Source organism: Muscardinus avellanarius, assembly GCF_963383645.1.
Source record: "Muscardinus avellanarius genome assembly, chromosome: 7".
In the NCBI taxonomy this organism is placed as follows: Eukaryota; Metazoa; Chordata; class Mammalia; order Rodentia; family Gliridae; genus Muscardinus; species Muscardinus avellanarius.
Genome location: NC_137793.1, coordinates 38,013,276 through 38,036,226, shown reverse-complemented (window position 1 = coordinate 38,036,226; position 22,951 = coordinate 38,013,276). Strand labels below are relative to the sequence as shown.

General features: G+C 39.1%; 1 protein-coding gene across 6 annotated transcripts in view; it reads left to right on the top strand.

Moving 5' to 3' along the window:
* The window catches only part of GRAMD2B (GRAM domain containing 2B), a gene marked incomplete at both ends in the record, with an annotated part of 151,296 nt that overhangs the window by 42,799 nt on the left and 85,546 nt on the right, over positions 1–22,951 (top strand). For 2 of the 6 annotated variants that reach the window (XM_080698312.1, XM_080698313.1), the window contains one exon: positions 19,633–19,715. The exons of 2 other annotated variants lie outside the window; for them this stretch is intronic. In XM_080698312.1, the coding sequence (XP_080554438.1) occupies positions 19,633–19,715 (83 nt within the window). Of the gene's footprint in view, positions 1–19,632; positions 19,716–22,951 lie in introns of those variants that run through there. 2 more of the 6 variants (XM_080698310.1, XM_080698311.1) reach the window with 1 other exon arrangement.

The following is a 22,951-nucleotide window of genomic DNA, read 5'->3' as shown; positions in this document are numbered from 1 at the left end:
AGCAAGTTCACACAGTTGGAAGGGCTACATCTTGATCAAATAACCAGGCAGAGATGACAGTCCAGTCATCAAAAAATAATTCTGGACAAACACAATTGCCCAAGAATGGACAAGGCTATCTTGAGCAGGAATTAGTTTCCCATAGCCTGAGGTGCCTAAATTTTGATAGATTCAAGCAACCCTCTGCTTATTTTGGAGGCTCAACATTAGGTATATTTACATGTGAATTAAAATGATGGAGTGACTTCAAATGTATAGAGGAGACACAAGTACATATAAAGTAGAACCCATGAAGTTTTTCCTAACCCCAAGGACCTGTATCTCTAGGAAATAAAAGTCATGGGGTTTTCCACATTTGCAATAGTCCACACATTTTTTTTTCTTTCTCACCAAGAGTGAGATATCCAAATTAACAACATTTAATTATGAAACATCCTGAGGCTAAGCTTAGAGAATATTTGGGATGTATTAGAATTGAGTCATTAAAATTATGACTGGAGGCCTACAAGACTCAAACCCATTTTCCAAAAGTGAGCCAGGGAGAATTACCCTTTTGCTGTTAGTAGCAGTTCTCATAACTCAGTTATATATATTTTATGATTAGAAGATACTTTTCCTTCAGAAAAAATGGAATAACAATGTTTTGTAATTAGGAAAGAAACATAAGGTTGATTAGAAACATACTAAAAGGGATTTTAAAATATGGTTAACATTTAGTCTTAGAATTAAATTCTTTAATGCACAAAATTGGTTAAGTACTATCTATTCTTACCTATTACTTATAATCAGTAAAGTTCATTTTCTAATTACTTTCCTAATAGCATATTTTAAGATATAATCACTTTACCTTAATCTGAATTTAATAACCATAATCTGAGACCAAACTAACAAGATGGTTTGGAATCATTGCCTCTTGAAGCCAAAAGGCCCCTGACAGTTGGCTTAGCTTAACAGGCGGCGAGGAGAGGGGGAAATTCCAGAGCCTGGTCTCACTGATACTCCCAGCATGGCTCCAGGCAACACAGAATTCACAAGCATGTCTTTACGGAAAATTAACTTGCATGCAAAAATGCTCATTTTGTTTTAAAGCTTTTTTTTATTACTAGGACTAATAATAAATCGATTAGAAAACCCAGTATTAATCAGCACTGGAATGTTAGAAGTTTAAAAGAGAAAAAGAATAAAGTCAGGAACTGAAAAGCTAAAAGCAGCAGGAGAAGGCCTGCTACCCAAATTTCCAGGACAGGGGGAAGATATTTTTATTTCCAGCTTTATTGAGGTATAATTCACAAATAAAATCATATATATTTAAGACATAAAATGTGCTGTTTTTACATCTGGATACATGATAAAATGATGACCATGTAGACCATGTAAGTAACTGTATATGAGGTGAGAATACTCTCTTTACAAATCTGAAGTACACAGTGTGCCCACAGTATACAGAGCTCTCTGTCCTCCATCTCATTGACAAGACATGTTATCATTTGTCTTTTTAATAAGAACATCCCAACGTGAAGTGAAATTTCATCATAGTTTGGATTTGCATTTCTCTGATCACTAATGATATTGAGTAACTTTAAATATGCTCGTTTGTTTTTGTCTTTGCTATTGAGATACATAAGTCCCTCATATATTTTGAGTAGTAACACGTTATTAGATATGATTTGAATGCCGTGCCTTTTGATTGGTGAGTTTAATCCATTTGCATGTAGATAGTTATTGATAAATGACTACTGCTATTTTGTTTTGTTTCTATTTTATAGTCCCATTTTCCTCTTTCTTTGTGATATAATTTTATAATGGTAAGTTGCGATTCTCTTTATCTTTTGTGTATTAACTGTTTTTTATTTGTAGTTTTGAAATTTAAATAAAACATTCTATAGTTATAACAGTTTATTTTAAGCTAAGAATTTAACTTCAAATTTATGCACTTTTATTTCTCACACAGTTTATATTATTGACATCACAGTTTACATATTTGAATATTGTGTATCCATGAACAAAATTATTTTGGTGGCAGTTATTTTTAATACTTCTGCCTTTTTTACTTTTATCCTAGAGTTAAAAGTAATTTACATACCACCATTACAGGATTAGAGTATTCTGAACTTGACTACATACTTACCTCTATCAATGAGTTTTATACATTTATGATATGATATGGTCATTCATTTCAACTTAAACAACTCCATTTAGTTTTCTTATAAAGTAGGTCTAGTAACAATGAACTCCCTTTTTTGCTTGTCTGGAAAAGTATCTTCCCTTCATTTTTGAAAGTCAGTTTTGCTGGGATAGTATTCTTGGTTGGAAGGTTTAGGGACTTTATTTTTTTCTCTTCAGTTCATCCTATTTGGAAACCTTTGACCTTCATGAACTTAGATGGCCTGGTCCCTCTCAAGATTTGGGAATTTTACTGCCGTTATTCCTTTAAATAAACTTTCTTTGTATTTCTCTCTCTCCTATTTCTAAGGCTCTCGGTGTGTGCTTGATGATGCTCTATAAATACCATAGGTTTTGTGAAATATCATAATAGAAAACTACCCAGGGCTGAGCATGTTGACATATGCTTGTAATTCTAGTACTTGGGAGCCTGAGATGGGAGGATCGCAGGTTCACAGCCAGCCTTAAGTACTTAGTGAGGCCCTCTACAACTTAGTGAGGCCCTGTTTCAAAATAAAGAATAAAAAAATAAGGCTGGGAGTTTATCTCGGAGATAGAATAAACCCTGGGTTCCATCCCTGGTACCGCAAAAAAAAAAAAAAAAAAAAAAAAAAGAAAAGAAAAGAAAAAAAGCTATCTAGATATTATGTAATATGCAGCATATGTTCATATTACCATTCTAAATGCAAAAATATCTCTAAATTTCAAAACATATCTAGTTCCATAGGTTTTATATAAAAATCTAAGAATCTATAGCAACCTCGAAATTAATTCTAGAGTTTCCATCACTATTTTCTCAAGGGCTATGAGGTAATTGTGCAGATGTATGGCTAAAAGGAGAATGTCACATATAAAAAATAGAAGTCCTCATGCTTTATTGGGGAATTTAATGGGAAGAGAGGACTTTTATAAAAAGAAGAAACTAGGTGTGGTGGCATACTCTTGCACTCCCAGTACTTGGAAGGCTGAAAAAAGGGATCACAGATTCACGACCAGCCTCAGCAATTTGTGAGGCCCTCCTCAATTTAGTGAGAACCCTATTTTAAAATAAAGAATAGCCAGGTGTGGTGTTGCACACTTGTAATCCTAGCATTTGAGAGGCGGAGACCAGAGGATCGGTTTCTGGACAGCCTCAGCTACTTAGCAAGGCCCTTCGCAACTCAGTGAGACCCTTTTTCAAAAAAAATAAAAGGCTAAAAAATAGGGCTGGGAATGTAGCTCAGAAGTACAATGGCCCTGGATTCCATCCCCACTACTGTAAATAAATAAATAAATAAATAAATAAATAAATAAATAAATAAATAAATAAATAAAAATAGGGCTGGGGGTGCAGCTCGGAGGTAGAATGCCTACCGCAATGAATGAATGAATGAATGAATGAATGAATGAATGAATAGAATGAGTGTAAAGTATCTCCAATGTCACAAAGAAGAAAATATTTGCTCTTTAGAATCTAGTTCCTCACTTTTCTGGATACCACTGGACTAATATTTAGCCAAAAAGGAAACAATCTTGAGGGAACTCTATTCTTGAATTCAGTGGAGAGGTCACCTTGAGATGAGAAGTGTCTTTTCCACATAAATAAGCTTTAAAATGATGATTTGATCCCCAGTATAACCCAGAAAAGTTTGCCTCTGGAGTAAAGAGTAGAATTTATGATAAGGCTTAAATTCATTTTGAGTGAACGTAGATATTCAAGTTCTTTTTAAGTTACTCTATATATGGGAAAACATAGTCTGTATACCCAATCATAAATTGCAACCCAGGAGCATTCTACCTCCGAGCTACACCCCTAGTTCTATTTTTTTATTCTTTATGTTTGAAACGGTCTCACTGAACTGCAAAGGGCCTCATTAAGTAGCTGAGGCTGTCCACTAACCGCGATATTCCTGTCTCTAATGCTGGGATAATACACAAGCACCCCCCCCCCCGCCCAACTTACAATGCATTTAGAAGTAGGATGTTGTCTGTAATACGTACTGGGGTTTTTTTGGTGGTGGTACTGAGGTTCCTGGAAGCCCTTCTAACTCCAGGCTACACTCCCAGACCTATTTTATATTTTTATTTGAAAACAGGGTCTCTTAAGCCAGCGCGGCTGGCTTCGAACCTGCGGGATCCTCCTGTCTCTGCTTCCCAAGCACAGGGATTACAAGCGTGCGCCACCACCACCCGGTATATGTACTGCTTTCTAATTAATTAAATGATGATTTATTATTCAAAAAATATTTAATGAGCCCTTATAATAGGTATTAAGAATGAAGGGATCAACAAGAGACAATGAGCCGGTTCCTACAAAGTTTGAATGGAATCTAGGGGGGAAAGCAGCAAGAAGAAAAAAAATATAATACAGTTTAAAGTAAATTCAATGTCAAATATTGAACAAAGTTACATTTTTTTGCTATAAATTTAACCAATGAAACTCTCTTATTCTGTCTCACTTTACTTAAAGGCAACTTTATACATCATGAAATGGAATTTAATACACAAAAAGCCTCCCACTTAATAACAAAGTTATCTAAATTTTCACAAGACAAAATATCTACATAGAAATATTTATTCTCAAGTGCTACAAATAAGAAAGAGGCAATCTGGAAAAGAAGAGTTTATAAAGTTCACAGTACAATTGCAGTATCATTTTTTCAAACATCAGATACTGAAAAATGTTTTTTGAATCTTAAATATTAAAGATAAAAGTTATTGTTCATTTTGTTTTGTTTTGGTTTTGGTGGTACTGGGGGTGGAACCCAGAGGCTTTCTACTTTCGGGCTATACTCCCAGACCTATTTTTATATTTTATTTGGAAACAGGTTCTCACTAAGTTGCTGAGAGCCTCACTAAGTAGCTGAGGCTGGCTTCGAACCTGCACGATCCTCCTGTCTCAGCCTCCCAAGCGCGGGGATTACAAGCGTGCGCCACCACAGCCGGCTGTTCATTTGTTTTTAAGAACTGGGAATGTTGATGCATACTTGTAATCCTAGTACTTGGAAGGCTGACACAAAATGATTGTAGGTTCAAGGCCAGCCTCAACAATTTAGCATGATCTTCAACAATTTAGTGAGAACCTATTTCAAGATAAAAAAATAAAAATAAAAAGGGATGGTGCCGGGCGTGGTGGCACACACTTGTAATCCCAGCATTCGGGAGGCTGAGACCAGAGGATCGCGGTTCGTGGACAGCCTCAGCTACTTAGTGAGGCCCTTTGCAACTCAGTGAGACCCAGTTTCAAAATAAAGAATAAAAAATTAGGCAGGGGGTGTAGCTTCAAGGTCGAATGCCTCTGGGTTCCATCCCCAGACCTGCAAAAAAAAATAAATAAATAAATAAAATAAAATAAAAAAATAAGAAAATAAAAAGAGATGGGAATGTATCTTAGGGGTAGAATTCCCCTGGTTTCAACATCACTACACACAAAAAAAATTTATAACTTTGCCAAAAGAAGATGGAATGTTGCAGGCCATTAGATATAGTCCACATTTTTTAAAGCTTGTTACAAAGTTCTGTATATCATAATTCTAAAAACAATAGTCTGGTGCTATTAAAATGTTGAGGCTAAATTCTCCAACTAGAAACCAAAAAATAATAGTCACCTTCCTTGAAATCAGGAAATCAGAATATTCTACAGTCTCATTACAACCCAAGGAAATTAAGCCTTGAGGTAAACTAGCCCTGTTTATGATAGCAATATTTAATAAAAAGGAGAAATGTCAATAAAGCAAAAAAAAAAAAGCTAAAATTTATTTTTCCTCAAGTCACCTAGTACTGGGGAGTTGAAAGTTTTGTGTCAGTGGAAATGAGAAGTGGTTGATAGAAAGCATGTATTGATTTTCTTACTTGTTACACTAGGACAGTTGGCATCAACTATATAATGCCTAAAAAGGCAGTCCATGCTTTATGTTAATCTTTTAATAAAGAACAACAAAGAAATGAAAAATTTCTAAGTTGAATCGTGGGCATCTTCAATTCTCCTATTCTTTCAGATTTCTAGAGCAACAAGAAGGCTAGGAGCAAGCGCCCACTGGAAATCAGTCCACATAATCTTCAAGAGTAGCTGGAGTCTGTTCTTGATGGAATTATTAAGTAGGGAAATTAGGGAAATTTGAAAAGCCATTAATAGCAAAACCAACCCAATCCAATAGGCTTTTATTCAGTATCTAGACTTTAAAGTACTGATCGTGGTACTGAAGGGAGGGGGAGCAGAGGACTGCATTACAAAGACCATCTCCATGGATATGAGATACCATCACCATGGCGATGGGAAGACATGGGAAACCACAAATGAAAAATGACTAAAGCAACCCCTAATACTCATAAAGCACTTTCAACGTGCCACACCTCATAGGAAAGGCTTTCTATGTTTTAACTCATTCAATTATCACAACCACTATTTTTTTCCTCTGTTTACTCAGAGGAAATTGAATTTAGGAGGTGATAAGTAGCTTCGCCAAGGTCACACAATTAATTAGTGGTAGATTAGGAATTGAAATTCAGGTTCCAAAAGCAACTCACTCATGACCAACTATATGTAGAATTCAGAGGTTTTTATTCTGACTGTGGTACCGGCGCAGGATAAGGTGGAGATGTAGGAGCGGGTAGAAGACACTTGTAGGAGAAATTGGTAGTTGAGTGATATGTTGTCTACAACTTACACAAAGTGCTGGACACGCCCTGGACTGTTTTCTTATCTCCCAACAAGTGGGATGAGTAATGTTATCTCAAAAATCCCTTTGAATCTTTTAATCACTTGAGATTCACTTCTTATGACATCACGAGAGAGAGTGCACTGTGGGAAAAGAGCAGGCTTTGGAAACAGCACAACAAACTACGAATTGTGTAATATGGAGTCAGTTGTTTACCTCTTCTGAATTCAGTTTCTTCATTCGTGCATGAGATAATCCTCCTACGGTTTTGTTTTGTTCTTCATTTTTTGGTCCTGGGGATGGAAACCAGGGGCCTTCTACCTCCAGATTATACCTCAGCCCCATTTTATTTTTTATTTGGAAACAGGGTCTTGATACTTGCTGAGGCTGGCCTTGAACCTATCATTTTGTCTCAGCTTCTCAAGTGCCAGGATTACAGGCATGTGCTAGCTCAAGTGCCAGGATTACAGAGCTGGCTCAAATAGTCACAGTGCATGGTGCATAGGAAGCCCCCAATTGATTTTACTCCACCCACCTCCTTTTTTTTTAATTGTATATAATCTCAGTTCTTGAATTTACCCAAGTCTACTGAACCAGATCATTGTATGGTTGGCTATACATTATTAAAAATACCCTATGGAAGTAGACAGTAAAAAATAGAATCCTTGAAGGTATCAAATTTGTTTTTAACCTTTTAAAATTAATTTGCCATTCAGCTATTTTATATTAAAATGTTTGTTTTTCTTGATCCCTTTGATTAAATAACTCAACTAACTTTTTAAACAGCCACATGATAAACTAAGACATGAACATATAATATTCATAAACCATAACTGATACACCCTAAGAAGTTTTCAATAGATATTTCATAGGTTATGAAAGAAAATAACAAAGCGAAAATGCATAAGTAAGAGTTTAACACTTGAAAATGTAACATACTGAAATAAATATGCAAATGAGAATAGGCAGAACAAGTCCTTTTCAAGAAAATTTTGTCATAATCTGAAGTTTTGTTATGAAATACTAAGTAAAGGAGAAAAATAGTCATTTATTCATAGAAAAGAGTAAAGAGACAAAGATCATATTGGCATGCAAGAGAATAAAAGATAAAAACTTTATGCATGTTGTTTTGTTTCTTCTTTCTCTTACTTTACTAAATCAGAATGATTTTTTTTTTAAACCAGCTCTGGTTGGAGAGATTTAAGGCTTTTTCTTTGTACTTGTTAAAGTTGAGGTTTAATTTACATATATTAAAATGTACACATTGTGGTGCATGCTTAATGAATTTTTTACATTTGCATACACATTGGTAACTAACCACCACTCAGATCAACATTTAGAATATTTCCAGCACCCCTGTAAATCCCATATCCTCTTCTCACCCCACACCTGCAAGATAGCCACTATCTACCCTTTTAAGTATAGCAGATAACAAAAATAGAAAATAATAAATGGCAAAGTAAAGGGTCTTGTGACTGTTGTCTTCTGTTATATGTTACGGTTTTTTCATTGCAAAACTTACTCATTGGAAGTTTAATAAACATTAGATACCCAAAGCTCTAAGGAATAAGTTCAATGAGTGATTAAACTGAAAACCATGGCCTGGGGCCTGGGAGAAGCAGCCTTCAAATTCTCACTGTAAAAAAGAGTGGGATGACTCATAATCTCTTTCTTCTAGAGCAAAATAGTTAAGGAAAACATCTGGTGAATTAAGCCAGATTATTTACAACTGCAGTATCAACATATGTGGGATTCAAAGAGGTTTGAATGAAAAATGTCTTGTAATTAATAAAGGCAAGCTAGGTAATAATAATAATAATAAATCAATTGGTCAGACCCAAACTCTTGACTTGGTCATGAAGCTATCAGTTCTGTGCATAGAGAGATGCTTTGGTTTGATATCAATGGGCATGAGCAGTTGGCTTATCAAGTAGTTGTGCTAACTTGATATTATTACACACACTTGTTCTTACCCACCCTGCTGATAGCCTTTAAGTCATTTAACAGAGTTTAAAAGTATGAGTGACAGAGAGCAGCAGGGCAATAGATACAAGTTATTGATTCATGACATGCGTAACTCCAAACACTAAGTTAATCATTTAGTCTGCTCAATACTATAAATTGGATATCTAAACTTGACATAAATACTTTTAGAGATTAAAAGGTATTATAATTATTATAGTATAATTATTATAATTCGGCCAGAACAGCAGGACCATATCAGGACTGTCTAAACAAATTAGAACATAGAATCACCATAGCCATCAAAGCCTCTACTTTATAAGAGCTCGTTTTGATTAACCCTTAAATCCAATGGCTCTTTTACTAGTTAAGTGAGGGGTTTTGTGGTAACAGAGATACTTGAGAAAAGAAATAAAACAAGGAGGTATAAGAGATCATAGCTGAGATCTAGCAAGTTAAACCTGCCAATGCCTGTAATCTAAGGAAAGAGCCTTTACTTCTGATGAAGAAATCAGCTTGAATAGTGTCAAGGTAGAGGAGGGCAGAGGTCACATCCCACATACCTTTAGTAACTCCTTCTAGCATGGGACATTAATATTCCACACACTGAGGGTTGCCATTAAATATTGAGGGCTGATGAACTAAAATAAAATAGAAGGCAATATCCTCTATTTTCTTTCTTTCTTTCTTTCTTTCTTTCTTTCTTTCTTTCTTTCTTTCTTTTTTGTGGGTCTGGGGTTGGAACCCAGGAGCATTTGACCTCCGAGCTACATCCCCTGCCCTATTTTTTATTCTTTAATTTGAAACCAGGTCTCACTGAGTTGTAGCGGGCCTCACTAAGTAGCTGAGGCTGTCTGCGAACCGTGATCCTCCAGGTCTCAGCCTCCCAAATGCTGGGATTACAAGCGTGCGCCACCACGCCCGGCTTATCCTCTATTTTTTAAAATACTACTTCAGTCAGTAATCATGCAATGATGATAATCAATAGTTATATGAATTGAGTGCCTACTATGTGTTTACCTTAACTGTGTCCATAATACACATCTTATCTTAAATTTCACAATGATTCTATAAGATAAATGCATCTGCTCTACCCACTTTCTCCCACAGATAAGGAAATGAGGTTAAGAGAAGGAAAATCACTTGTCCAAGATAGAAAGATGTACATGAAGGCTGTCAGATCAGTTGACGCCTAACCATTCCTTACTTACCTCCCAGTCAGGGCTCTCTTACTGCTAACTCAAACAAGAAGTGCTATTTATGGAAAGGATACCACAAATAATCTCTTGGTCACCTGAGGGCAGAAAAATAAATACTGTGGACCACCTGAGGATTACAGCTGAGAAGCAGGGACTCAAGACTACTCCCAGCAGCTCTCAGCAGCTGCTTCTCTGTAGCATCTTCTATAAATCTGTACGTTATTTTCTGAAAATCTTGGAGCTGGGGGTTCCATAATACCAAGCATTTCTAATGCCTGACTCTTTGTCTCTGATACATGTCTTAGTGGAGAGGTTATTATATATTTTTATATGAAGTAGAGATGGATTTTTAATTCAATTTCTTTGACTACTACTAAAAAATAAGTTTAAATTATGATTTAAATTTAATTAGTCTATGACCTTAACACAGGGGGAAAATCTTTTATTTTCATCTGGTATGCTTTTAAAAGTAGAAAGTAGTGCTAAGTGCAAAGGCCCATACAAAGGGGGGAAATGCATTTGTCTTCCAGGTGAATAGATTTCAGTAATTACTCTCTTGACCTGAAAAACTTTTAATATTTTTGCAATTGTTTCATACACCATTCCTATGTGAAAAGTTTGTCTCCCCTAATTTTTGTGATTTGTCTATAGAAAGGCAGAAGGAAGTGACATCTCTGTAACTATGAGGGCTAGCTCTCTCTTCAAGGCCAGCAGTTCTGTTACTTTTGGGATGTATTCCATTAATAGATTCACATTCCAGCACAAAGCACAGAGCTTGGACTAGAGCCCAGTTCTCCTGACTTCCAGCCCTGGGCCTTTTCTAAAGTTGTGCGAGTGTGCACGGAGTGGGGGTGGATGGCTTCTGTGTGATCCAAAACCGGAGAGCAGGAAGCATCAATGGGTATCCTCTTCCCTTTCTTTCCATTTGACACCATGATGTTACTTAGCACCAAGTGTCTCCTGAAATGAAAGCATGATAGTGTTTAACGAGGGTTCTGTGTATGTACACCTCATAAGAAGCTGCTTGATGATACGTCTCTCCTGTAGGACTGCAAACTCACTTAGAGCAAGCATGGTACCTTATTTAGTCTATCGCCTAGAACATGGCCTTGCACATGAAAGGCATTTAAAAAAAAAAAGCGTCTTGTTTTTTGTTTTGTTTTGTTGAAGGAAGTCATGAAGCAAGAAAGGAAGGAAAGACAGGGCACAAATTGCCTCAAATGAAGGTTTTATTTGTAAGATCCAACCAGAAAGTAAAGTAAATCTTCTGGATACCTTTTTTCTTATTCCTTCTTGACTCATTTATTTATTATTACTTTAAAATGATTTTTTAATGAATAGTGCTACTAGGTGTGATAGCCAATGCCTGTAATCCCAGTACTTGAGAGGCTGAGATGGGAGGATTGAAGTTTCGAAGGCAGCCTCAGCAACTTAATGAGGACCTCAGCAACTTAGACCCTGTTTTAAAATAAGAAATACAATAGGCTTGGGGGTGTAGCTTAGAGGTAGAAAGACTATGGATTCAATCCCCAATACCACAAAAAGAAAAGAAATATAGTGCTATATAGAGAAAAATGAAAGACTCCATAACTCTTCATTGCTCTCTGTGGATCATAGTCAGTGACTCTTGGACTTTCTCCAGAGCAAGACCAGCTGGGAGTCATGGGCTTCTCTCATCTATCTGGGGCACTTGCTCTCAACTAGCAGGCACGTGATAAGTGGCAGGAGCCAATGCTTTCCATTTTTTTTAATCAGGAAGCAAAATTTTTTATTATAACTCTTTCCCCTTTACTTCTTTTATCCTCCTGTAAAGGAAAAATATTTTTCAATATTAGAGCATCTCAGTCAGAAGTGTGATTGAGAATCAGTGGTTAGATACCACCAGCTGGGCATGGTGGCTCATGCCTATAATCCTAGTTCTTGGGAAGCTGCCTTGAGGCAGGAGGATTGCATGTTTAAGGATTGCATATTTGAGGCAAGATGCTGTTTAAAAATAAAAGATAGCCGGGTGTGGTGGCACACACTTGCAATCCCAGCATTTGGGAAGCTGAGACCTGAGGATCGTGGTTTGCAGACAGCCTCAGCTACTTAGTGAAGTCCTCCACAACTTAGTGAGACCCTGTTTCAAAAAATAAGGAATAAAAGCCGGGCGTGGTGGCGCACGCTTGTAATCTCCGCGCTTGGGAGGTGGAGACAGGAGGATCACGCGGGTTCGAAGACAGCCGCACTGGCTTAAGAAACCCTGTTTCCAAATTTTAAAAAAGTATAAAATTAGGTCTGGGAGTGTAGCCCAGAAGTAGAAGGGTTTCCAGGAACCCCAGTACCACCAAAAAAAATAAATAAATAAAATAAAGTAAAGAATAAAAAATAGGCCAGAGGGTGTAGCTCGGAGGTTCAATGCCTCTGGGTTTCATCCACAGACCCTAAATAAATAAATAAATAAATAAATAAATAAATAAATACCTAACAGTTGTGGTACATTTGTAATTCCAGTACTTGGGAAGCTGAGACAGGAGAATCGCAGGTTCAAGGACAGCCTCAACAAGTAGTGAGACTTTCATCAACCTAGTGAGACCTTCCTTATTTCAAAATAAAAAAATAAAAATAGGGCTGGGGATGTAGCTCAGAACTAGAATGCTCCTGGGTTCAATCCCCAGTGCCACAAAAGAGTAAACAAACAAACAAACAAACAAACAGGCTAGTGATGTAGCTTGGAGGTAGAATGTCCCTGTGTTTAATACCCAACACAAGAGAGAGAGAGAGAGAGAGAGAGAGAGAGAGAGAGAGAGATTCATTCAACATTCACGCATTCACAAAGCATCTAACAGCAAGCAGTCACTATGGATATAATGGCGAACACAACAGCCGAGATCTTTGAGAAGAAAGAAAGAATAGATACAAATGAATGAACAGGAGAGCTATTCTCTGTATGGGACGCCACCTCTTTGGCCAGCCTTCCCCTCTCCCCACCCACCGCAGGCATGGTGAGAGCAGCAGCCGTCATGCTGTTCCTGGGATGCACCAAGCTCAGTCCTGCCTCCCGTCTTGCCATAGGCTCTTCCCTCCTCCTGGCAAGCTTTGCACCAGACTCCATAGGGCTTCCTCCTTCTCCTCACTCAAACTCAGAGAAGTTTCCCTGGTCATCCTATGTAAAACAGGCCTCCCTCAGTCTCTACCCTTTTCTTTTTTCTTTATACATCATTCACTGAAACTGTACTATTTACATAGAGTGGTCCTTTGGTGTCCAACTATTTCCAAGAGCCCTCCGTATATCAAACAAAATCTGAGGATGCTCAAGTCCCTTATATAAAATGGTGTGATATTTGCATATAACCTACACACAGCCCTTGCATATTTAAAGTCACCTCTAGGTTACATATATTATCTAGTACTATGTAAATGCTAGGTAAATGGTTGCTACACTGTATTGTTTAGAGAATGATGACAAGGAAAAAAAAAAGTCTACACATGGTTCAGTGCAGACACAACCATCGTGGGCCTAAGTACATCTCTGATCTGCACTTGGTTGAATCTGAGGATGCAGAACCCGCACTTAAAGACGGCTGACGGTACTTCCCAAATTTTAGTCTCTCCCACTGGAATGCAGGAGCCACAACAACATGGATTTTGCCTGTTTTGTTCATGCCTATGTCTCAGGCAGTTACATCAGCACCGTTAGAAATGTCGACTTACTCATATGCCCAATAATAAAGTCTACAGCCAGCGGGCCTGCTTTATTATCTGCACAGCAACAGCTGGCTCCCAGTGAACCTCACTTCTGGTATCTGTCCACCTTTTATCTGGGCTGATCTGTGCCTCACTTTTGACCGATACAAGGCAGCATAGGTGACGCTGCATGACCACCAGTGATATTTCACAGAAAAGCTGTGTAAATCCCGCCTTGAGACTGTGGAATTTACCATCTCAAGGGATAGTCCCTAATAAGTAAAAATATCCCTATAGCGTGTCGCGTGGAGAGCCTGAGATGCTCAGCTAGCCCTCTGCACTTCCTGCCCTCCCACCTAGGAGTGAAAGTGCCGTCTTACACATCCAGCTCAGATGAGTCTTCAAATCACTCCAACTCTGGCCTCTGTCTCATTGAACCTGAATGCGTGACTACAAGTGGCAACCATCTAGCTGAGCCCCATCAACTCACAGAGCCTTGAGAGATAATAATACATTACTGTTTTAAGCCACCATTGTTTCAAGTTTTCAGGTGTTGAATCATAGAGCAGCAGAAAATTGCAAAATACACCCACCAGAATAGCTCTAGATTCATCCAGGCATAGAGGTGCACACCTGCAATTCTCGTACTTAGGAAGCTGAGACAGAAGAATCACAGGTTTGAAGCCAGACTCAGCAACTTAGTGAGACCCTGTTTCAAAATAAAAAAAATTAAAAATGGCTTGAAGTGTAGCTCAGAGGTAGAATGCCTCTGGGTTAAATCCCCAGCACCAAAAAAAAACAAACCAAAAAAAAAGGTGGACTGTGGTTGTAGCTCAGTGACAGAGTACCCTCAGGTTCAATTCCCAATACAAAACATGCATGCACATGTGCATGCGTACACACACACACACACACACACACACACACACACACACACGAAATAGGGGTGTAGCTTGGAGGTAGAATGCCCCTGGGTTTACTTCTCAGTATATTTTAAAAATAGCCTAGATTCAAATATTTCTCTACTCACAAATATTGTATTCATGCCTCAAGACTCCTCACTGGGTTTTTCCCCAACACACTCTCCCACAAAGCATGTGTCTTTGCCATTAACAAAATGTGTTTTGCACCATTCACTCTATTACAAGCCTATAAGCACTCCACTGAAGTCAAGAAAACTGGGTCTCCATCCTCTTGGGACTGTTTTAATTTTGGCAAAGTCACTAAACTCCTTGAAGCTCAGGGGATTTGAAAACGGTGGTGATTTGATTTCTAAATTTTGTTCAGTGTGTGTTATAGGCCACAGGTTCTCCTTTACACACGTAGAAGAAATTAAATCAAAGCACAAATATATAAAACAGATCCAAGTTCTAGCTGAAGAGTTGTCACTGCAGCAGGAGAGACCACACTGGAGAGGGGTGATGTCAGCACTGAAATCAGAAGACCTAAGTCTAAGTGCCAGGTCCCCCCTTCTGTCCTCAGCACCCAGACTCCCGCGGAACCCAGAGAGAAAAACACGACCCCGAACCATCCCATACACCATTCCACTTCACGGGGTTTGATCTATAACATTCACTGTGCAGAAAATAGACATGTGTTTTAAAACTTTGGATATATTTCAATTTATTATTTATGTAGCATCTTTTATTTTAACTTTTAAAAAATATTGAACTGGAAGAATCTTCACAACACTTCTTTCCCACTGAACTTTATATTACTGTTTCCCAACTAACATCTAACCCCTAGACCAGTGAATACTTATCCTGTTTGTTCTCTCAACACAGGTGCTGAGCTTGGTTCTTGTTTCATTTCTAGGTAGAGAAATAGAGTGTTTCAAATTTTCCAAAATGCAGTATCACTTGGCTTAGGAAATTCCAATTTAAAATCATCTTTTGATTTTATGTCGGGTGTGGTGGTGCACGCTTGTAATACCTGCGCTTGCGAGGCGGAAACAGGAGGATCGTGCAGGTTCGAAGCCAGCCTTGCTGACTTAAGAGACCCTGTTTCCAAATAAAAATATAAAAAAAATAGGTCTGGGTGTGTAGCCCGGAAGCAGAAGGGTTTCCAGGAACCCCAGTACCACCAAAAAATAAAATAAAATAAAATCATCTTTTGATTTTTTTAGGCCTTATTTTCAAAGGTCTCTATGGTAGGAAATTTCATAACCTGCTATAGATTCCCATTCCAGTGTTCAATGGTTATATTTATTAGGAAACTTTCCTTCATATTTGACACAAACCAGTCAATAATGGTATCCCTTCAGGAAGTGTTTTCAATTTTTATTCTTACAACTTTTTTTAAAAAAGGCTTAGAATTAAGTTATTCAGTGGCACTGTGTAGCTCTTCTCTGAACTCTCAAGTTTTCCATCCATTTCTATTTGGGGTAATTGACCTTAATTGAAAACAGAAATGGTCTACCAAGTATTCCTGGAATTCATTGACTACAAAATATTATTCATAGATAAATTATCACAAAGCTCCCAGATTTCATCTTAATAAAAGCATCAACACCTTCTAAAACATGTTATCAGGCAATATACTTAAAATTACAAGTGTGTGAATGTATTTATGCATACTTATGTTGGCTAATAAATATACACCTCTTGTGTATTATAACTTAGGTAACTATTTGTTCATACATTGCAACCAAATCTCTACTCTTGTTTGCAAACTCATTATTTGAAATCTTGAGACAATGGACAGATACACAGTATATCTGGTCTATGTTAAAAAAAAAAAGACTAACATTTGACCGATATTTTAAGCTGTTTGAACAGAAGTTTTCACTTCTGTAAAGGTGAAAAGTTAGGCATTTTCCACCAAAGACATTTCAGTAACTGAAAAGAGTATTAGATAGAACTCTTCTTTCATATTAAAACAAGAATTGTGATTCCCAGAGGAATGGGAGGGGGAGTAATATCTCTTATTGTACAAAATCAAAGAGCTTCCTAAAATACACCGTTAGACCTACTCTTCTGTTCTGTTACGTTTCACCACATTGAAATTCCCCTATTGTTTGCTGCTGCCTTTTAAATACTGTTCTCCACTATAATGTATAATAGTCCCAGGAATAAACAAATGAAGCAGTTGCTTGGCAACATCTTTAAACTTATGCAGATGTCACTAAGTAAAATCATTTAGTTTGCTTTGCTCCTTTTGCATTTTTTTCCTGCACCCACCCCCTTAACCTTGCCTGTGCTTTCTCACTTGAGACCGTACCACCGGAAGTCCTCACCCCACACACTAACACTTGACCAATATTGTAAGCTGTTTGAATACACTAAAGAATGAGTTTCACAGTGTGTGGGTGCTTTCTTTTTGCAGTACTGGGGGTTGAACCCAGAGACATTCTACCTCTGAACTACTCCCCCAGCCCTATTTTTTCTTTCTTGCTTTCTTGCTTTCTTGCTTTCTTTCCTTATTTATTTATTTATTTATTTATTTATTTATTTATTTGTGGGTCTGGGAATGGAACCCAGGGGCATTCATCCTCCAAGCTATACCCCTGCCTATTTTTTATTCCTTATTCTGCAATAGGGTCTTACTAATTTGCAGAGGGCCTCACTAAGTAGCTGAGGCTGTCCGCGAACCGCCATCCTCAGGTCTCAGACTACCGAATGCTGGGATTACAAGTGTGTGCCACCACGCCCGGCTTTTATTCCTTATTTTTAAGCAGGGTCTCACTAAGTTGTGGAGGGTCTCACAAGTTGCTGAGCCTGGCTGTGGATCATGATCCTCCCATCTCAGCCTCCCAAGGTGGGCCACCATGCCCAGCTCTGGGTGCTTTTTGATTGAGCTCTAAGCCTATGCTAGGACCATTCTAAACACTCTCCTTATTCATGAATCAAAAGAAGCCCGACCATAGTTTTTCAAAAGATTAAACATAGAATATCATGTGACCCATGAAGTCTACACCTAAATATAGATCCAAAATAATTGAAAGCAGGGACTTGGGCAGATATTTGTACATCAATGTTCATAGCAGTATCATTCCAATAGACAAAAGGTAGAAATAACCCAAGTGTCTTTCAACAGATGAATGGATAAATAAAATGTAGTATATAGTATATGCAATAATAATGAAATGTTATTCAACTAAACAACAGAATTAAGTTTAAACATGTGCCTCAGCATGGATGGACATGGAAAATATGCTCAGTAAAGTAAAGCAGACATAGAAAGAAAAGTATTGTTTTGTTCCATTTACATGACACACCTAGAACAGACAAATCCATAGAGACAAGGTAGACTAGAGAGGACTTGGGGCTGGGAAAAGGCAGGTGGAGAGGGACTTATTTCTTAATGTGTTTAGTGGAAATTATTGTTTAATCAGAGTTTATGATGGGGATGAAAATTTGGATATAGGTAGTTGTGATGATTACACCACATTGTGAATGCATATAATGCCACTGAATTGTATACTGAGTTGTATACCATGGTTAAAATGATAGCTATTATGTATATTTTACCACCACAACAAAAAATTGAGGGGAAAGTCAGTTCTGAGGTCAGTAGTGCTTGAAAGGCATTGAGATTTGAGCGACTGATAACCTCTTCTGTTTCAATTCACCGCCATCCTGAGCAGCATGAAGCACGAAAGTACCCAAATGCATCAGGAACATCCTCAGGAAGGCACATCTAGGGCACCAAAGCCACAGTCTCTAAGTTTTGGGGTCACCCAGAGCTGTTCCCCACTCCGCAGGGGTCTGCAGGAAGGAGGTCTGTGCTCAGAGAGACAAAAGACAGATCTGACCAGTCATACTCTTGAGGAATGTGTGTAAACTTTTTCCTTCACTTATTTTTCAAGTGTTACACGAATCTGCTTTGGAGCAAGCAGGCTACAAAAAGGTATTTCTGCTCTCCCAGACTCACAATGTAAGCTAGCAGATGGAAAGTATGTAAGAAAACGGTGGAAAGACTTGCCTTTCCAAAATGTTTGAGGTTATTTGGAAGGGTGAATCTTTTACACACACACACACACACACACACACACACACACACACACACACACCATACATGTAGTTGAATATTCTTTGTAATAGTCCTAAATCTGAAATTAATTTTAACAGAAAAATAAAGGACTTGCAAACCCAAAGCATAGAGTTAGTCATTTCTTCCCAGGGACATCATGTTCAACTGTTGCACTTGTAATTGTTTTATAGTTACAGTTGCAATGATATGGTTTTATATTAGTAATTCTTATCAACTACTCTGGAGCAAATTGGAAAACCAACAACACAAATGTTGTTTGCTACAGTAAATCTCTTTAGGACAATGCCTGGAACTTGAGTGGCTCTCGAAAATGTGTTGCCCAATGCGAAAGAACCTGAAAGACAAAACCTCTTTATTTACCTTAGTAGTAAATAAGATGCTAATGGATTCTGATGATTGTTTCCTTCTTACCCCACTCATCATAGAACTAGGGGAGGGTCAACCAGGCAACCTCCAAAGGCAACTCTTTCATACCACCTTTGTTATTTATTCTCACATACAAAATTGAGGAGACCTATTGTTTAAACATGAATTGGCAGTCCTCAATGGGGCAATACCTTGTGTGAATAATTTAGGCCAGCCTAGGGCAGCCCACACAGCACACACGCGCCAGAGCCACCCAGTCGCATCCATTTCCTGAATCTAGGGCACGCTGCCATTTCTGAAAACCCCCTTGTGACGGACGGGGCAGGATTAAAGCCCCTCTGGCCAGGAGGTTAAAGACTTCGTGCCTGGTTAGGCCAATGTTTCACCTGCTTAGCCAATTAGCATCCTCTCCCAGAAAGACTAGTTCAACAGGTTTCTTTTTTCTGCGGGCCGCCCCGGGGTTGGGGGAGGAGGCTGTCGCTCGCCGGGCCCCGCCCCCGGCCCCGCCCCTCGGCCCGCGGACCAATCGCGCGCGCTCGGACGTGTCCAGGTTGGCGGCCGAGCTGGCCGGCGGATGCGCGGCGCCGCTGCTGGCTGGGCCTGCGCCCCGAGCGGCCCCACGGCGCCCCGACCCTCCCGCGGCCCCGATGACCGAGCTACCGCAGGATGTGGAGGACGCCAAGCCCGCCAAAGTGCTCTCCAAGAGGGAGAGCAAAGTCGGCTCAGCCGCGTGAGTAGCCTGCGCCGGGACCCGCCCGACCCAGCCGGGCCGCGGAAAAGCTTTCCCGGGACTGTGCGCAGCCAGTGTCCTGAGCTCTTTCCGAGGCGCCGAGCTCGCCCTCTCTCTCCCTCTCTCCCTCTCTCCCTCCCTCTCTCCCTCTCTCCTTCTCTCCCTCCCTCTCTCCCTCTCTCCTTCTCTCCTTCTCTCCCTCCCTCTCTCCCTCCCTCTCTCCCCCTCTTCCTCTCTCTCCCTCTCTCCTCTCTCCTCTCTCCTCTCTCCTCTCTCCTCTCTCCTCTCTCTCATCATTTTAGGTGTGCATTGTAATTTGCAGTTCGGTGGGGTTGTGAATTATTGGATCTGCAAGCATGATTGACGTTTTGTAACTCCCAAGGTCTGGGAAAACTATTCAAGTTTTCCAGTTTAAACTATTCAAGTTTAAACGGCACTAACATTCCTTTAGTGGAAGTTGCCCTCCTTCTCCATGACGTGTGGGGAGATCCATTGTCTCTGGTTATGAGTTGTTTTATTTTTTTATTGATTGACCTATTTGTTGAGACAGGGTCTCCGTAAGTTTTACAGGCCGACCTCAAACTTGCCATCCTTCTGTCTCCGCCTCCCAGTGTCTCTGGTTTTTAGATTCATGTGGTTATTATCTTCCTGGTGGTATATGGATTTTTGTTTTGTTTTATTCAGACCTTGTGGCTGTCTGTCTCCTTCAGTGTCTCCCCTCTAGAGAGAGCAGGCGGTGGAAAACATTAACTCTGCTTTATCCTTCCCCTCAAAGACTGCCTGCCTGCCTTTGACTGACTAGTTAACACAAACTTACCACTACTTTTTAGAAAGAAGGTGTAAGGTGGGGTGGGGAGCATCAGGAATATATAGGAAAACGAAGACCTCAGACACTGGGCTGTGGCTGCCCTCTAAAACATGCATACACATAACAGGAGGATTTGCACAGCTCTTTGACCTATGAAGTCTTCTGGCTTAGCAAACCAAAAACTCAAATATTTTGGCCGCAAGGATGAACTTTCTGCATGAAACTCATTTTTTCCTCCCCTCTGCTTCTTTGAATTATTTCTTAGTCAACAGGCACGGTTTTTAAATGATCGTCATTCCCATTCTTGTTTTTAAGAAAGGAATATTTCAGTATTTGCTCATTTGTTATATCACTATAACATTATGTAATAATAAGATCCGTATCTACATAAGTCCATTTGTATCGTGTGATGTCAGGTTGTTAGAGTCTTGCTGATATGAAAGTAAAAAGATGATAAAATCTTTTAATAATAAAGGCTCAGTCTCCATCACTCATCCCTTTTCATTTACTTTTTTAAAACAAATCACAGTTTTGTTCCACACAAGGGCTTGTATGTGTGAATGCATATGTTTCAGTTGAAGTTTGGGCTGAAGTTTTGGAAGATGAGCTGTATCAGCTGCATCAATGTGTCCTTTCAAGGCTTTGGTCACATTGGCTTTCAAGGTCTCTGCCTCCTTTGGCCACTCCTTGCTTTGCCTTCCCAACATTGTTAACTTAAGCTGAAGTTTCTCACTTTTCTTTCATTATTATTATTTTTGTTGTTATTTTTGTTATTAAACCCCAGGAGCATTCTACCTCCAAGTTACAACCCCAGTGTTTTTTGCCTTTTTTTTTTTTTTTTGAAACAGGGTCTCTCTAAGTTGCTGAGGGCCTAAGTTGCTGAGACCAGCCTCAAAGCTGCAAACCTTTATTCCTCCTGTATCAGCCTTCCAAGTACTAGGATTATAGGCATGAACCACCAAGTCTGGCTCTTCTTTATGATGAAGAAACAATTATTTTAAGTAACCGCCCCAAAATGGTTTTGTTTTCTCACCCAATATAAAGTCCTAATTTAGTAATTCAAGTCCAAGGAAAAAATGAACTGTTAAATAACATCTATTTCCTTTGGCCTTAATTATTCTTATATATACTTTATTCCCCTGAAAAAGAGGCATCGGAGATAGTCTTCTCACCATGCGATGGACTGGAGGTTACAGACCACCGAGTGGCAATAGCAAGGCTAAAAGCCAGGTTGAAATTCCTAGCTGGGGATTTGCCCAAGGCAAGATTTAGCTCCAGTTACACAAAACAATAATTTAAGTCTGTACAGTGGCTACCAAATTTTGAAATCTTCATGTTCCCAGTTGTCTAGACACTCAGTTTAAAAGATACCTTTGATTGATTGAAGAGTTTACTGTAGAATGTAGACAAATGTTATTAATTTGAAATGTATTAATAAATTAGTTTATTTATTTGGTATGGGGGATTCAACCCAGAGGCTTTCTACCTCAAAGCTACACCCCCAGCCTAATTTTTTTGTGTGTATATGTGTGTGGTGCTGGGTATTGAACCCAGAGGCATTCTACCTCTAAGCTACACCCCTAGCCCTATTTTATTTTTGTTTGGTCATAGGTCTAACTAGGTTGATGTGATTCTCACTACTTGCTGAAGCTGCCCTTGGACCTGTGATCTTCCTGTCTCAGCCTCTCCAGAACTGGGATTACAAGCATGCATCACCATGTCTGACTTGAAATTTTGGATAGTAGGAAAATGACTTTTAGAAAATAAACCTAACCACATTGAAGCTCAGGGCCCCCACACAGCCCTTCATTTGGAATAGCCAATTCATTTCATTCAGCAAATACTATAGTATCTGCTTGTTCAAGAACAGTGGGTAATATAAAGATAAATGCGATTTGGGATCTGCCCTTATGGAACTCCAAGAGCAGGGTGGGGTAGGGAGGCCCAAATGTATAACACTATACTTCAAGAGACTTTGGTAGCCATTGCCACATTATACACAGATAAGCTACTATAGAAAGTTTGGCCCAAACCAGACAGCAATTACAGTACCTAGAAGGCTAAGACAGGAGGCCTGAGATAGATTCAAGGCAGTCTCAGCAACTTAGCCAGATCCTTGGCAAATTAGCAAGAACTATTTATTTATTTATTTATTTATTTATTTATTTTGGTGGTACCGGGGTTCCTGGAAGCCCTTCTACCTCCGGGCTACACTCCCAGACCTATTTTTATATTTTTATTTGAAAACAGGGTCTCCTAAGCCAGCGTGCGTGGCTGGCTTCGAACCTGTGTGATCCTCCTGTCTCTGCCTCCCAAGTGCGGGGATTACAAGCGTGCGCCACCACGCCCGGCTAGCAAGAACATTTAAAAAAAACTTTTTTAAAGGGCTGAAGGTGTAGCTCAGGAATAGGATGTCCCAGGGTTCAAT